The sequence below is a fragment of the Emys orbicularis genome, chromosome 3 (assembly GCF_028017835.1).
Source record: "Emys orbicularis isolate rEmyOrb1 chromosome 3, rEmyOrb1.hap1, whole genome shotgun sequence".
NCBI classification, from domain to species: domain Eukaryota; kingdom Metazoa; phylum Chordata; order Testudines; family Emydidae; genus Emys; species Emys orbicularis.
This window is the reverse complement of record NC_088685.1, coordinates 81,981,659-81,998,136: the sequence shown is the minus strand read 5'-3', so window position 1 is coordinate 81,998,136 and position 16,478 is coordinate 81,981,659. Positions and strand designations below refer to the sequence as shown.

At 44.1% G+C, this 16,478-nt stretch overlaps 1 protein-coding gene across 1 annotated transcript in view; it reads right to left on the bottom strand.

The window, feature by feature from the left end:
• LOC135876210 (zinc finger BED domain-containing protein 5-like) overlaps positions 1-16,478 on the bottom strand; it is a 137,742-nt gene that overhangs the window by 101,354 nt on the left and 19,910 nt on the right. The window contains exons 6-7 of the mRNA XM_065401409.1: positions 15,529-15,612; positions 3,771-5,337 (exon numbers count right to left, since the gene is read on the bottom strand). Of these exons, the coding sequence (XP_065257481.1) occupies positions 3,771-5,337; positions 15,529-15,612 (1,651 nt within the window). The remainder of the gene's footprint in view (positions 1-3,770; positions 5,338-15,528; positions 15,613-16,478) is intronic.

The window sequence follows — 16,478 nt, the reverse complement described above, 5'->3', positions numbered from 1 at the left end:
CAAGGGACCTTTCACCAACATCAACGTGGGATGGCTGGGAAAGGTACATGATGCTTGCATCTTTAGGAACTCTGGTCTGTGTGACCAGCTGCAGCAAGGGACTTACTTTCCAGATCAGAAAATAACTGTTGGGGATGTTGAAATGCCTATAGTTATCCTTGGGGACCCAGCCTACCCCTTAATGCCATGGCTCATGACACCGTACACAGGCATTCTGGACAGTAGTCAGAAGCTGTTCAACTATAGGCTAGGCAAGTGCAGAATGGTGGTGGAATGTGCATTTGGACATTTAAAAGTGCGCTGGCGCAGTTTATTGACTCGGTTAGACCTCAGCGAAACCAATATTCTCATTGTTATTACTGCTTGCTGTGTGCTCCACAATATCTGAGAGTAAGGGGGAGACGTTTATGGCAGGGTGGGAGGTTGAGGCAAATCGCCTGGCCACAGCCAGACACCAGGGTGGTTAGAAGAGCACAGCAGGGTGCACTGCAAATCACAGAAGCTTTTAAAACCAGTTTCATCACTGGCCAGGCTACGGTGTGAAAGTTCTGTTTGTTTCTCCTTGATGAAAACCCACCCCCTTGGTTCACTCTACTTCCCTGTAAGCCAACCACCCTCCCATCCCCCCTTTGATCTCCACTTGCAGAGGCAATAAAATCATTGTTGTTTCAAATTCATGGATTCTTTATTAATTTGTCACACAAATGGGGGGATAACTGCCAAGGTAGCCCAGGAGGGGTGGGGGAGGAGGGAAGCACCAGGTGGGGTGGTGGAGGAGGGAAGGACAAGGCCACACTGCACTTCAAAACTTATTAAATGCCAGCTTTCTGTTGCTTGGGCAGTCCTCTGGGGTGGAGTGGTTGGGTGGCCAGAGGCCCTCCAACTGCGTTCTTTGCCATCTGGGTGAGGAGGCTATGGAACTTGGGGAGGAGGGCGGTTGGTTACACAGGGGCTGCAGTGGCGGTCTGTGCTCCTGCTGCCTTTCCTGCACCTCAACAATACGCCGGAGAATATCAGTTTGATCCTCCAGTAGCCTAAGCATTGCTTCCTGCCTCCTCTCATCACACTGATGCCACCAATCATCTTGATCCCACCATCTCTCCTCTTGCTCCCGCCACCTGTCCTCATGTTCATTTTGTGCTTTCCTGCACTCTGACAGTGTCTGCCTCCTCTGCTGGGCTCTTTCAGTGTGGGAGGACTGCATGAGCTCAGAGAACATTTCTTTGTGAGTGCATTTTTTTTGCCTTCTAATCTTCGCTAGCCTCTGGGACGGAGATGATACGGGGAGTGTTGAAACATTTGCAGCTGTGGAAGGAAAAAAAGGGAGAGTAGTATTTAGAAAGACACATTTTAGAGAACAATGGGTAGACTCTTTCATGGTGAATCAAGCTATTAACATTACATAGCACGTGTGCTTTCTTTACAAGGTCGCATTATTGAGGGCCTGCCGGTTTGGTGTGAGAGATCACACACGCAGGGCCGGCGGGCAACAGAATTCAGCTTGCAGGCAGACATGGTAAGCCACAGTCTTTTGGCTTCTTTAACCTTCATAACATGTGGGCGTGGTTTCAAACAGCAGCGCCCTCATTTCCCATACCAAGCACCCGTTGGGTTGGCCATTTAAAATGGGTTGGCCATTTAAAAGGAGGGGCTGCAGTTTACGGGTTAATGTGCAGCACAAACCCAACTAACCCCCCCCCCACACACACACACTGAATTATCTGGGATGATCGCTTCACCCCTCCCCCGACCACGTGGCTAACAGCGGGGATGATTTCTGTTAAGCCACAGGCAAAAAGCCCAACAGGAATGGCCACCTCTGAATGTCCCCTTAATAAAATTCCCCTATTTCAACCAGGTGACCCTGCGAGTACATCCACTGAGATGTCCCTGGAGGATTTCCGCTCCATCCCCATTCACGTTAACAGACTTTTCCAGTAGTTGTACTGGCCGCCAATGCATCCCAAGTCTTACGGGCAAATTAATAATTAAACATGCTTGCTTTTAAACCATGTATTCTATTTACAAAGGTACACTCACCAGAGGTCCCTTCTCTGCCTTCAAGGTCCGGGTGCCCACCTTGGGTGGGTTGGGAGGGTACTAGATCCAGGGTGAAAAACAGTTCCTGGCTGTCGGGGAAAACAGTTTCTCTGCTTGCTTGCTGTGTGCTATCTTCAACCTCCTCCTCATCATCTTCCTCGTCCCCAAAATCCGCATCCCTGTTGCGTGAGAATCCATTGACAGAGTCCATGCACAGGGGTGGGGTAGTTGTAGGGGCACCCCCTAGAATGGCATGCCGCTCATCATAGAAGCGGCATGTCTGGGGCTCTGACCCGGAGCGGCCGTTTGCCTCTCTGGTTCTTTGGTAGGCTTGCCTGAGCTCCTTAAGTTTCACGCGGCACTGCTGCGGGTCCCTGTTATAGCATCTGTCCTTCATGACCTTGGAGATTTTTTCAAATATTCTGGCATTTTGTCTTTTGGAATGGAGTTCTGATAGCACGTATTCGTCTCCCCATACAGCAATCAGATCCAGTACCTCCCATTCAGTCCATGCTGGAGCTCTTTTGCAATTCTGGGACTCCATGGTCACCTGTGCTGATGAGCTCTGCATGGTCACCTGTGCTGATCAGCTTGCCACGCTGGCCACACAGGAAATGAAATTCAAAAGTTCGTGGGGCTTTTTCTGTCTACCTGGCCAGTGCATCTGAGTTGAGAGTGCTGTCCAGAGCGGTCACAATGGAGCACTCTGGGATAGCTCCCGGAGGCCATTACCGTTGAATTGCATCCACACTACCCCAAATTCGACCCAGCAGGGTTGATTTCAGTGCTAATCCCCGCGTTGGGGAGGAGTACAGAAATCGATTTTAAGAGCCCTTTAAGTCGACAAAAATGGCTTTGTCGTGTGGACGGGTGCAGGGTTAAAACGATCTAATGATGCTAAATTCAACCTAAACTCGTAGTGTAGACCAGGGCTAAGTAGCCATTATTTTTGTCCTCTTTGTCCTTCTGTTTTTTTCTGTAAAATCCAATCCTCACTGGTTTGGTCAACAGACAGAAACTGCTGATTATCTTTACCACATTAATCTCACTCATATTACTGATTACATTGTTCCTTTTCCAAGTGCTTTTGTCCTGCATTTCTCTCTGAAAACATACAAATGATCCTACAGCATCTACCTCTAGTCAAAAGCTTAAGTGGCAATGAAGGATCTCTGTATTTTAAGTTCATTATTTTTCCTGGAAAGAGTATCAGCACCTTTATCTGAGTGGCATTTGGGCAAAGTTCTTTATACTCAGGGTTAATTGCTGCTGAAAAAAGCAATCTCAGGAAAACCTTTACAGCCATTGATAATAATCTTCACCCATTAGCTCACACAATCTCTTCCCTCTGTCCCAGAGAAGTGTAGTGACTAATCAACATTTGTATTATTCAAACTGATTTCACTAAAGCAGTGGTTCCCAAACTTTAACAGCCCACGAACCCCTTTCTCTAAATTGTGAAATCTCGTGAACCCCCTTCTAAAAATGAATATTTCCAGGATTTTAAATTTCAATTTCCTCAGTGTGATGGATGCGCTTGCTTTGCTCTGCATAGTTCTTTGAAGTCCGGAACCTTTGGAGAAAGATAAAGTCTCAGGTCTGGTTCGGCATCAAGTCTGTTTCTGTATTTCGTTTTCAGATGTGCATACGAGGAAAACGCTTTCTCGCATAAGTATGTTGTTGAAAATGGTAACAAAACTGCAGCAGCTTTTTCTGCCAGAAGGGGGTACTCGTTTCTTAAACTCAGCCAAAAGTTGATCAATGACAGATTTCTGAAACTCCTTCTCAGTTCGTAATCACAGGAGATCTCAATCAATTTCTCTTTTTCCTCAGTGTTCAATATCTGTGTTGAGAAAGTGGTATCATCAAAAGGGTTGTGAATCCAGTCATTATCGCCTGATATAGCTGGAAAGTAATCCCTGAATGTTGTGCAAAGTCCTTTTAGGTGTGCAGTTATATTGGTTTTAGTGCACTGATCCAACTGAAGTTTATGTTCTGCCAGGAAGTCATAAAGATTACGGAAACACTCAGTTTGATTGTTTTCCAAACAGCTTTCCCAGAACTGCAACTTCTTTATCATGGATTCAACTCGGTCTTGCACATTGAAAACTGTTATATTGAGACCTTGAAGAGATAAATTTAGGTCATTAATTCTTGAGAAAATATCTGCTAAATAAGCTAGGCTCTGGAGCCAGACATTATTTTCCATACAGCTGGCAAGGTGGAAAGGGTGGCTGTTGAAAAAAACTAGGATTTCCGTTCTAAGCTCAAACAAGCGCACCAGGATTTTGCCCCGTGAGAGCCATCTAACTTCAGTATGGGTCAACAGACAATCGTGTATACTACCCATTTCTTCACAAAGTACGTGAAATATTCTGGAATTTGTTGGCCGTGATTTTATGAAATTCACCATTTTCACTGCATTGTCCAGCACTTCCTTCAGTCCCTCAGGCATGTGTTTTGTTGCGAGGGCTTGTCTATGGATGATGCAATGAGTCCAAGAGACTTTTGATGCAACCTTTTTTGTTCGAGCTACAAATCCAGTATACTTCCCCGTAATTGATGTGGCCCCATCAGTGCAAATGCCTAGGCAACGGGACCAATCTATTTCCTTTTCTTGAAAATATGCATTAGTCAGATTGAAGATATCTTCTCCAGTTGTACGTTCTTCCAGTGGTCGGCAAAACAACAAGTCTTCTTCAACCAGACCTTCATTCACATAACGTACAAACAGTAGCAAAATAGCTAGATTAGCTACATCAGTTGATTCATCCAACAGTATAGCATAATATGGACTATTTTTCACTCTCTGTACAATTGTGGTCTCTACGTTATTTGACATGTCATTAATTCTTTGTGACAACGTATTATTGGACAAAGGTACCATGTCAATCCTTTTTGCAGCCTTTTCTCCGAGCATGCAATGAACTACGTCTTTTATACATGGACCAATCAAGCTCTCTGCTATGGCATGGGCTTCTGATGCTTTAGCTACTCGGTAGCTCACGCGGTATGATGCTTCAAGTGCATTTTCATTAGCAGTTCTTGCTTTGGATATAAAACTGGTAATGTCACTTTTCCTCTCAGCTAATTTTCGCTTGAAAAAATCAACAGGCTTGTCGAGTTGTGCAGGATGCCTAGTTTCTAAATGGCGCCGAAGTAGAGAAGGTTTGAGGCTGCTGTTTGCTAGAACATCACCACAAATCACACACAGTGGTTTTGGACATTCTTGATCACCAATGCATGTAAAGCCATATTTTATATAATCATCATCATATTTTTTTTCTTTGTAAGTGACTTTCCAGGACCATCATGATCATTAGACGTAGATTTTCCGCAGTGTGGACTTGAGGAAACACTAGCTGATTCTTGCGTCTTTACACTTTCCTTTTTCAGCCACTTATCCATTGAACTTGTGTACAAAAGTTCTAATAAAAACAACACAGAGAGACTGCTAACAACCAACAAACTAGAAAATGAGAAGATTCACTCAAGTCTCACTGAAGCAAAACAGCACTCCAGAGAGAATGACAATTACAGAGGCACCTTAACACTGCTACACTGGCTACAACGTGCTTCCGGCTGGTTTGGCTCCCAAACAGCTTTTCTTCCGCCACGAGGTTTCTCCCTAGGAGGGTGTCCTGCGAGGGACAAATTAACTTGGACCACCCCCCACGTACAGCATTGCTCCTGCTAACTCTGCCCTCCATGCCAACTTCCCCTGTCTGACAAAGACAGGAGTCCGAGCTGCCACCTGCAGGTCTGGGGGTCTCAGCTGCCAACCTGCCCACCACAGGGCTCAGGCTACTGGCCCCGCACCAGGGCCTGGGCTACTGGATCCACACTCCCTGGGGCTCCTGCTGCTGGACCCCATTGACCGCCCCGGTCAACTGAGCTCCACTGAGCTTGTGCTGCAGGTTCCGCTGACCGCTGGGGCTCGGGCTGCTGGCCCCAACTGCCCGGCCCCGCTCTCCCTGAGGCTCGGGGCTCCCAGCTCCGCCGGAGCGCTGGGGCTCAGGGCTGCCGGCTCCCCCGCTGACGGGGGCAGGGCTCGGGCTGCCGGCCCCAATTTCCTGGCCCCATTCTCAAGGGGCTCGGGGCTGCCAGCCCCACTGGAGCGCTGGGGCTCAGGGCTGCCGGCTCCCCCGCTGACGGGGGCAGGGCTCGGGCTGCCGGCCCCAAGTGCCCGGCCCCGCTCTGAAGGGGCTCGGGGCTGCCAGCCCCACCGGAGCGCTGGGGCTCAGGGCTGCCGGCACCCCCGCTGACAGGGGCAGGGCTTGGGCTGCCGGCCCCAACTGCCCGGCCCCGCTCTGAAGGGGCTCGGGGCTGTCGGCTCCCCCGCTGATGGGGGCAGGGCTCGGGCTGCCGGCCCCAACTTCCCGGCCCCGCTCTCCCTGGGGCTCGGGGCTGCCAGCCCTGCCGGAGCGCTGGGGCTCAGGGCTGCCGGCTCCCCCGCTGACGGGGGCAGGACTTGGGCTGCCGGCCCCAATTGCCTGGCCCCGTTCTCAAGGGGCTCCGGGCTGCCAGCCCCACTGGAGCGCTGGGGCTTGGGCTGCCGGCTCCCCCGCTGACGGGGGCAGGGCTTGGGCTGCCGGCCCCAATTGCCCGGCCCCGTTCTCAAGGGGCTCGGGGCTACCAGCCCCACCGGAGCGCTGGGGCTTGGGCTGCCGGCTGCCCCGCTGACAGGGGCAGGGCTCGGGCTGCCGGCCCCAAGTGCCCGGCCCCGCTCTCCCTTGGGCTCAGGGTTGCCATCCCCGCCGGAGCGCTGGGGCTCGGGCTGCCGGCTCCCCCGCTGACGGGGGCAGGGCTTGGGCTTCCGGCCCCAACTTCCCGGCACCGCTCTCCCTGGGGCTCTGGTTGTCTGCCCTGCAACCAGGTCCCACCTGCTGCCTCCAATGCCGGGGTCCTCTGGCCGCCATTAATGAATTTTTTCTTGCGAACCCCCTGTAACGTTCTGCGAACCCCCAGGGGTTCGCGAACCCCACTTTGGGAACCACTGCACTAAAGGAATGATTTATTTTTTTACTAACACCCTTTAAACCTAAAACCTCTTCTGCCTGCTCCTGGTCCATCTGTCTCTTTATTATGCAAATATCTGACTGTAAATCTATCTTCAATAGCTACACTTGCCAGTCATACCAAGCCCTATCATGTCCTCGATATTCCTGAACTATGACTACAATGCCTCAGTGAATCCTTACATAGCAAATCCATATAGTTAATTGGCTTGCTAACTGAACCTATGACTATTATGCCCTTGTTAAGCTGCAACTAGATTTGACAGTGAACACTTATACATCAGTATGCAAATTGACCTGTTTATTCCAGTGTCACTATTCCACCATGATCTTTTGAAACTAAATACTCAGAGTGGACTGATATTTGACTTTAGGTATAATTTGGAGTATGGGGTTTTGTATAAGCTACACCACTCTCCACAGTAGCCCTAAGAGAGAATTTGGCTCAGAGCCCAGCTCACACTCATTCCTTCATGCCTGAACCTTATCTCCAGGTAACTCATGCAGATTTTCTTACTCCCTCTTAAACTTGTGTGGGCATGTAGTCTGAGAAGAGGTTGGTCCTTAGTTAGGTAGAACATCAGAACTGAAACGTGACATTAGCCTCACAGACATTACAAACATTTTGTAAATTGTCATGAGATATCTTTCCTTTCCATTTCAAAATGCACAGAAGGGAACACCTGACCTTAGGAGCTCAAAAGATTCCTTTTTCCACACCATCCCCACAGTGAGGCAGGGCTGAGGCGATGTGCGTTAGGCAGGGGTAAAAAGTGGAGGAAGATCTTGGTATATTGGATTATCTACACAAATTCCCTGCCTCTGAACCCCTCTTAATCCCATCATTAGCAATAACATCATGGCTAGCAAAACCAAACTCATACCATTAGCTGCCCCACCACCTGCTACCATGTGAGCCCACCAGTGGCACATAGGGTGAATTAATGCTACTCAGGGCAGCAGTAATTTAAACAGTTTGCCAGCAGATCCTACAGTGATTCTATTAATGATTTCCAATGGGACTATAACTTGTAGAACAGAAAGGTTCCATGGATCCTTTCCCTTTCTCTTCATCTTTTTCCCTACTGTGTCCAGTTTATTGCAGAAATGGAGCAGTGACCCTGCATGTGGTTACTTGGTGAGGGAGGATAAATAATAACCAGTTTCCTCTGCCTTGCCTACCACTCATATTTTGCATAATGTTTCCATGCTTTTGTTCACCGTGCACATAATGCAGCAGAGGGGAACATAGAGACTCATATTGACATTAAATAATAAACAGTCTTCCTCCAGTGATTCAATGTCAGCTTCCTATCAATACAATTTTGGAATTCTTTGCTCACTGTATCACTTGATTTCCACTATAGACTATGTCCTAATTGCTATTAGTTACCATAGCACAGCCATCAATATGAAATTCTTCAACATTCTAAAGATTTCACGAAAATATTTAGATGAACATTTCTCAGTGGGTGCGAAGACCAGCCCATTTTGCTATGAAAATCTTTTAAGAGGCATTGTGAGTGGGATTAAAATGCATTTGAATAAAACCAAATAGAAAGATCCCATTAAAACATCATCCCCATTATTACTGTTTGCATTTCTTTCTCAAACAGAAATAAGAAGAAACGGAAGCTTTTCTAAGACAGAGAGAAAATATTTGCCTTGAAGGAGAATTTACCAGAAGGACAACAGTAAAGTTTCTGTCTTCTTCAAGAGATTCATTTCATAAGACACTTTCTATGATGAATGAAGCTGAAGGAAATATAACTGTCTAGTACAGCTTTTACACTTGTTTCTATAATAGCATTTAGCTTCTGATTGGAGTTGATGTAAAATGGAATGTAATAAAGAAATAATCATTTCTCAACATTTAAGATGCTGTCAAGTAATTCCTGCTCAAAAACTATAATATGTAGACAACTGTAATTTTTAATTGAAATTGTTGATATGGCTCTTCACCAGAATATTGAAATTGTGCAATTTACATAATAATAATAATCTAATTTGCATATTTATTAGTTTCATTTAATGTGTTGCAAACAAAGTGTCTAATCTGGTTTTAATATGATCGCTAACCTTCCACCTCTATTGTTCTTTATGTGAATATAATACACATACTGGCCTTTGTATGAATTTTTTATAATATGAATTATTTGCACATGAATTCCAGTAAAAAGCATTTAAAATGTTTTATTTTTTAAGCTAGCTACTATTGAATGTTTGTTTGTGAAGAAAGAAAATCTCTTAAACCATCATGTTAAGTTAGCTCTCTCAGCAAAGTTATTTGTTAGCATTAGAACAGGCAAAAGTATGTGTGGTGAACAATTTATTTGCAGAATTTAGCTTTTATGTTTACAAATTTCCATGTACAGATTTAGATTTTTACAAAACTGTTCATACTTCAGAATTATCTCATTATTGTTTTATGCAAACCTCCTTTCAGCATATGAATTGTTCACAAAATTTTTGCCATAATAATACTGATTCATATCTCATATGACGGGCCAGGAAATGAGCCCTAATCTGCAGGAAGCGGTCACTTTTTGTGAAAAAAGTTGTTTAGTCAGAAGCTAAATTTTCTGTCAAAAACAGTTTTGAAGTAGAATTTTTGACCAGCAGTACTCACAAATACATAGTTTTAGAGAGTATAATCTTTGGCTCCTTTCATGGGAAGGATAGTCCTGTGGTTAACGTTTGGGACTTAGAAGACCTCCGTTCCTTTCCCCTCCTGTACCACAGACTTCCTGTGTGACCTTGGTCAAGTCACTTAGGATATGTCTACACTGGAGCTGAAAGTATAATTGCGCAAGCTTGATCAAATAGCAGTGTAGACACGCAGCAAAGACAGCAGGATGGGCTAGCCAACCAAGTATATACCTAGGGTCTCAGACAGAACTGTACTGGGGAAGCTAGTACACTAAAAATAGCAGGGTAGCTGTGGCAGCATGGGAGCTAGCTGCCCCCAACTACAATTCTGTCTGAGACCCTAGGTACATACTGGGCTTAATCAAAGCTAGTGCACATATGTCCACTCGAACTGGAAATTACACCTCCAGCGTAGATGTACCTTTCGTCTCTCTGTGCTTCACTTCCCCATTTGTAAAATGGTCCTTACCTGACAGGGCTGTTGAGAGGATAAATATGTTAATGATGTGATGTGATCAAATACAACAGTAACCTTATTAGGGGGCAAAACCCAGTGTTCTCATCCCATCTCCCAGAGGAAGAATTCTAAGGAAAGAGTGAGTTGAAACATGCAGATTGTTTGCTCCTGTATGCAGAAATAAACCTCATGGGGGGGGGGGGGGGGATGGGGGAAGAGTGAGGTAGCCTTGGAAATATTATGAAAGGGAGATCTTCATAATTTGGACCAGGTTATCATTTTGTGAAAACCAGCTACTAGTGAAGGGGAGCCTAAATATGAAAAAACAAAAACAAAACTATTTCTAAACCCTTAACAAGGTGTAAAGTAATCTATTTGGGTAGAATATGTAAATGTATTCTGAGCATTTCTCTGGAAAAAAGTTTTTTAAAAGAAAAATCTCCCTACATAAATTCATCATGAGTTCAATAACTAAATTAATGTCATGACAAGGACTTCATATGTCAGGATTTTGTGCAAAGGAAATTATTTTAGCTTCTTCCCAGAAATCAAAGGTTATGATGGAAGACAGTGCAACCTTGATGATTAAAAGAGGATTAAAGTAAGAATTCTTTCTGAACCCAAGTGCAAATTTTCTAATGAAATGACAAGGCTATTTTTTCTTTAGGAAAGCATTTTTGACAAAGTTACACATCTGAGGTTAATGACGTCTAAATTGTGGGAGTTTTGGAATAAATGAAAAGTTGGCTCAAGAAATTATGTATAAGGAAAGGAAACAAGGAATAAAATAATTACAACACGTGCTACAATGTTGGTAGGAGTAATAAATAGTACTAAACACTACAGAAAAATGAAGCCCTTTTAAAATTGTTCACCACGTAGTGCCTGACACAAAGCCCATTGAAGCAAATGGAAAGAATCCTATTGATTTCAAAGGGCTTTATATCAGATCCTACAAGTCAAGGTATAAAAATTTTGTTTGCAGAGAAAATATAGGATGATGATGATGATGATGATGAGTAATTCATGGGCTAGACTTACTGGAGATACTTTACGGAACGGCTGAGATCTTAAAGGGTACCAGGTGTAACCTGTGTAAGTGCTGATTGAGTGGGACAATTGTATGAGAGATTATGTGGGTGTTAGTCAGGGATTGGCAACCTTTGGCACATGCTGCGTCTGCAGGTTCGGCTGATCGCGGCTCCCACTGGCCGCGGTTCGCCGCTCCAGGCCAATGGGGGCTGCGGGAAGCGGCGGCCAGCACACCCCTCGGCCCACGCCGCTTCCTGCAACCCCCATTGGCCTGGAATGGTGAACCGCGGCCAGTGGGAGTTGCGATCGGCCAAACCTGCGGATGCTGCAGGTAAACAAACTGGCCTGGCCTGCCAGCAGATTTCCCTGATGGGCCGCGTTCAAAAGGTTGCCGATCCCTGGTGTGAATGCTGTTGTAATGCTTGCACTTATGTTTGTGTTTTAACACGGCAGGCAAAAGGACTAATGTTGAAGTAGCTGTTTGAAGTCAGATGCTAAAGTCAGATACCACTGACAGTTTTTCCTTCTATCCCCTGGTGGACCTACATCTACTCAGGAAAGGTTTCCATTGACTCCAATGATGAATTAGTTGGAGAGTGTCTGCAACATCTGGATTATGAACATTCTTCTTCACTTTTTGACCTGGCCCTTTCCTGCTGATGGGCATCTGCTGTTGGAATTTTTTTTCTGATATCTTTGTATATTAATGTAACATGGTCTTCCCAAACCTGGCATCAAAGCCCAACTTGCTCAGCTTCCCCACTTGTGCAAGTCAGTGGGACAACTCACTGGTCAGCTGTGTAAATGTAACTCCCACCAGTGTCATTATTTCCTGTCCTTTCCCCCTGGATGCATTTAACATTCAAATATAATCAAAGTTTAACATCAGTCAATCAGACCAGGTTCTGCCACCTGGATCTCTTAACGGCTCTGACTCAGAGGGCTTCTTCTGCTGCCTACACAGCAGATATCCCCACTCAAGTACTTATCTGGTGTGGCATTTCCCCCTTCCCTTGACCCAAGAGCCTCCCTAGCTTCTCAATAACTGAGCTATTTGCTAATTTTGTATCTCTCCATCTAAGAGGCAGTTAGCTAGGCAGAAGTGTGGCGATGTCCAACTCCTTTAAAGGGGCCCTCCCATCCTGTGACAGTTACAATATATTTGGTATAAATCAATTAAACATATTGTAACTGTCACAGGTTGGGAGGGCCCCTTTAAGAGACTTGGACAAAGCCTCACCTTTGACTAGCTAGGTGTCTCCTACATGGGGAGATAAGACTAACAAGTAGTTCAGTTGGTAGGGAGGGAAGAGAGCTGCAGGGAAGCTCCTGGATTAGGGAAAGGATCTAGAAGGAGTGAAAAGAAATCCCAGCAAAGACTGTCCTCACTTCATCATGCTATTAGGCTGTTCCCAAAAGAAATTGCTGGCTAACAGAGCTCTGGCAACCATATCTCCTCCAAAACCCTATGGTGAGAATTTCAGAAACATGTTGCTACTGTGTACAGGGAAACTGATGTATCACTTCCTGTGGTTTCTGGAGAAGGTATCAAGAAATATGCTAAAGACCCCTTTAACACCATGAATATAATTGGCATGTGGAAATATTAGGGAAGTTGAAAATGTTTGTTGTGAGGAAAATATCCATGTTGCAACCACACAAGAAACAAAGTTTTCTGATAGACAAAGTATATCCATTGTAGGTTTTGACTGTTGTTTATTATTAGGGAGACACTCAAATATGAAAGATAATGGAAGTGTATGAGATGCACTCAGATACCGAGTTGGATTGCATCACTATCAAGTTCGGGGTGGGGAGGGGGAAGAGGTGAGGAGCTAAGAGTTTTAATGTCTACCATTTTGATGATAGCTCAATTGATAAAGAGAATTTTGAAACAGCATTTGGAAAATGCAGCCAAACAGTTATCTGTGGAGATTTCAATGCCAAAAGTGAAGTCTGGGGGGACAGAACCATTGATTGGAATGGAACTTTGCCGCAGGACTTTACGGCTGACAATGATTTAGTTGTCTTGATTAATGAGACCATGATTATACATCAAGATAGTACGGCACACAGTTGGCATTAGATGCAACTCTGGTGAGCAGCAGCATGTCTATGAGCTGCATATGGACTGTGTTGGAGTATGTTGGACGTGATCATCAACCTGTTCTCATGTGTTGGAATAGGAAGATAGTGAGCTTTCACTTGAAAAATATGTGGTGTAATTTTCATAAGGCTGATGTGTCTCTGAAATAGGACCAACCTGAGAATATTATTTCTCAAACACCTATATAGGTAGCCTTGAGGAAGACCTTAAGGTATCTGAATCTGCTGTGCGGAACTGAGCAAAAGAGAACATCCTAAGAGGTAAGAGGAAGAAATGGGTTCCACTTTGGAATGATATTGGTACAAAAAGTGTTATTAAGTATTATTAAAAATAAAGTTAGATTGGAGTTTAGATGCAACCCCAGGGACAAAGAGGCCAGAAGAAAATAGAGCGAAGTCTTGAAAGAGGTTGCTGTGAAAATAGCTGAATAACAAAGGCATTGGAAGAGACTTGTGAAAGTCTGGATCCTAACAGACGAAAAGATTAATGCAAGATACTGAAACAAATTGAAACCAAACAGACAAAGGCTTGCAGTCAAAAGAACACTAATATTCTGAAAAATGGAGATGTAGAAGCATTAGATGACAAAGAGTCTGCAAAGATACTGGTTAAATATTGTGTTAAGACAAACATTCTCATGTATAAAGAAGAGGATAGAGTCATTGCAAAATACACAAGATGAAGTAATCAAGATGAAAGACAAAGAAAATTGAAAAACTTGCACACCGATCCAACTGAGTGCCCTGACTTCAGAAAGCTCTTTCTCATACATGAGCTAGAAGATGCAATAGACAAGCTTGAACAAAGCAAGTTTCCAGCGCTGGACTTCATCTGTGGCTATGTGATAAAAGCACTTTGGGAATAAAGCTAAATCCACTACGTTGTGATGTTGTTGGACATCATAAATGAATACTGGATAAAAGGGAAGGTACCTAATTGCTGGATGTCATTAGTTATTGTTCCTTTTCTTAAGACTGGCAAGGATCCCTCTTTTCTAGGCAGCTGTTTTCCTGTATCTTTAACCAGTCACTTTTGCAAGATAATAAAAAGAATGATACAATCAAGATTTGTATGGTGACTTCTAAAAGAAGGGAAGATATAATCTACCCAAATGGCATACAGGCACTTGCACTCAATTTCAGACTTATTGGTGTGCTGCCATCAGCCTATTGTTGATGGATTCCAACAAAAGCCACCATAGTCATCAACAGGAGTCTCTTTGGATCTCAGTGCATCATTTGATAGAGTCTGGCATGATAAGCTCTTAGAAACACAGTGGGAATCTGGGGCAAAATATGCCTCTGGATAAAAATTTCCTACGGTAAAGAAAAATAACAGCAAGACTAAATGATACTTTTTCAAAGAAAAGGCCACTCAGGGCAGTAGTTCCTTGGTGCTCAGTTTTAAGTCCGCTTCTTTTCCTGCTGTATTCCTTGGGATTGTCAGGCAGCTTGGAATCATCTGTATGCACATATGCATATCATATCACAAGTCATGAAATAGATGTATTGGAGAATGAATTGAATGAAGATTTAGAATTGTAACTAGATGGACATAAGTAACAAATTCCAGTTGAATTCAGCAAAAAGTCCACCTACTTCATCACAAACCGTAAGAGGTTCAACTACTGTTTGAAATTGATATTGCATGGAAAAGGTATTGCTTTTAAAAGCCCATCATATCTCGGGGTGACCATGGACCACAAGGTTTGGACCACAAATTAGAAAGATGGCAGCCAAAGCAGAGACCGAAACTTAAACAATGTATTGCTGACCCCAATTGGGTTTCGTGTACTAAGACACTAAAAACAACATACTGCTCGATAGTTCACCAAATACTTGAATATGCATCATGTCTGGTCACATACTGCTTCCAGTAACCTTGCCAGGACTGACATTGTACAGTTGTCTGCAGTTCACACAATAACAGGAGCTGCAAGAGCCACTCTAATAGCAATTTTTGAACAAGAGTCTGATGTTCAACCTCTTGAGAATGATAGAAAAGAACAGCTAATTGGTATGGAAATCATCTTTGTTCCCTACCTGAATGTCATCATTGTCTAAGTCTGTTCAGAAATTGGAACACCAAATCAAGGCTGAAACAATCATCTTGTTTTGAAAGATGTGAACCTATTTACTTTAGTAACTGTCTCTTCCCTTTTGGAACCTTGCTCAAAGGAACACACAGACCTGGCCATACTAACAAAAATTGCAGAAAATACAAACCAACAGTATCAGTTACAAGACATGTGTACACTGATGTTTCATCAGATAAATCCTTCAAGAATGGTGGTATCTTCATCTGGTGACCTAATGGAGAGAGTACAAGAAAGAGCATTAGTCTGGGATATATCAGCTTGAATTATACAGCTGAAATGAAAGCTATTATCATTGCATTGCAAGAAATAAACAGATCAGAAATAGAGGCAGATGTTGTGATGTCTGTTTGACTCAAAGGCAGCTATCCTTGGTTCTTTGAAACAGATACATGTCTATTCCATAAGGGCATTCAGTACCTAAGACACCTGAAATTAAGTCCCCAAATCAAATAATTTGTTAAAAGACCTTTTAAATCTATGAACACATTAACTGCATCCAAAACAAGTGTTGAGTAACTATGGCTCTCTAGATGGGAACACCAGCTACAGATTCCAGTGGTCACATCTGCACAAATACGATGCACATTTGTAGATGCAACTGAACTCAAAATGGCCATGTGTGCCAAAGGCAGAAATTGGTCCTAAATTGCTGAATGGGCATCTGGAGGAAGTGTGTAAAAAATGAGACTAAAAGAGTAGAGGGTCTTGTGCCTATTTTAAATGGAATTCATTGTGGAAATCTCAGACATAAAAAGGTCACATTGAGAGTACACTACAGAGTCAGAAGGGTCAATGAACACAGAATACTAAAAATTACAGGTGACAAATGGCATTGAGGACAGGGAGCCACAAGAACACAGACCATAGTGCCTAGCACAATGAATCCAAAGCTGAAGTGTTTCAGCTCGATTGCAGTCTCTGGTATGTCTATGCTATGGCTGCTACAGCGGCACAGCTATGGCACTGCAGTTGTGCCCCTGTAGTGCCATAGTGCAGACGCTTTTTACATCAGCAGAAGGGGTTTTCCATCAATGTAATTAATCCATATCTACAAGAGGCAGTAGATAAGTCGATAGA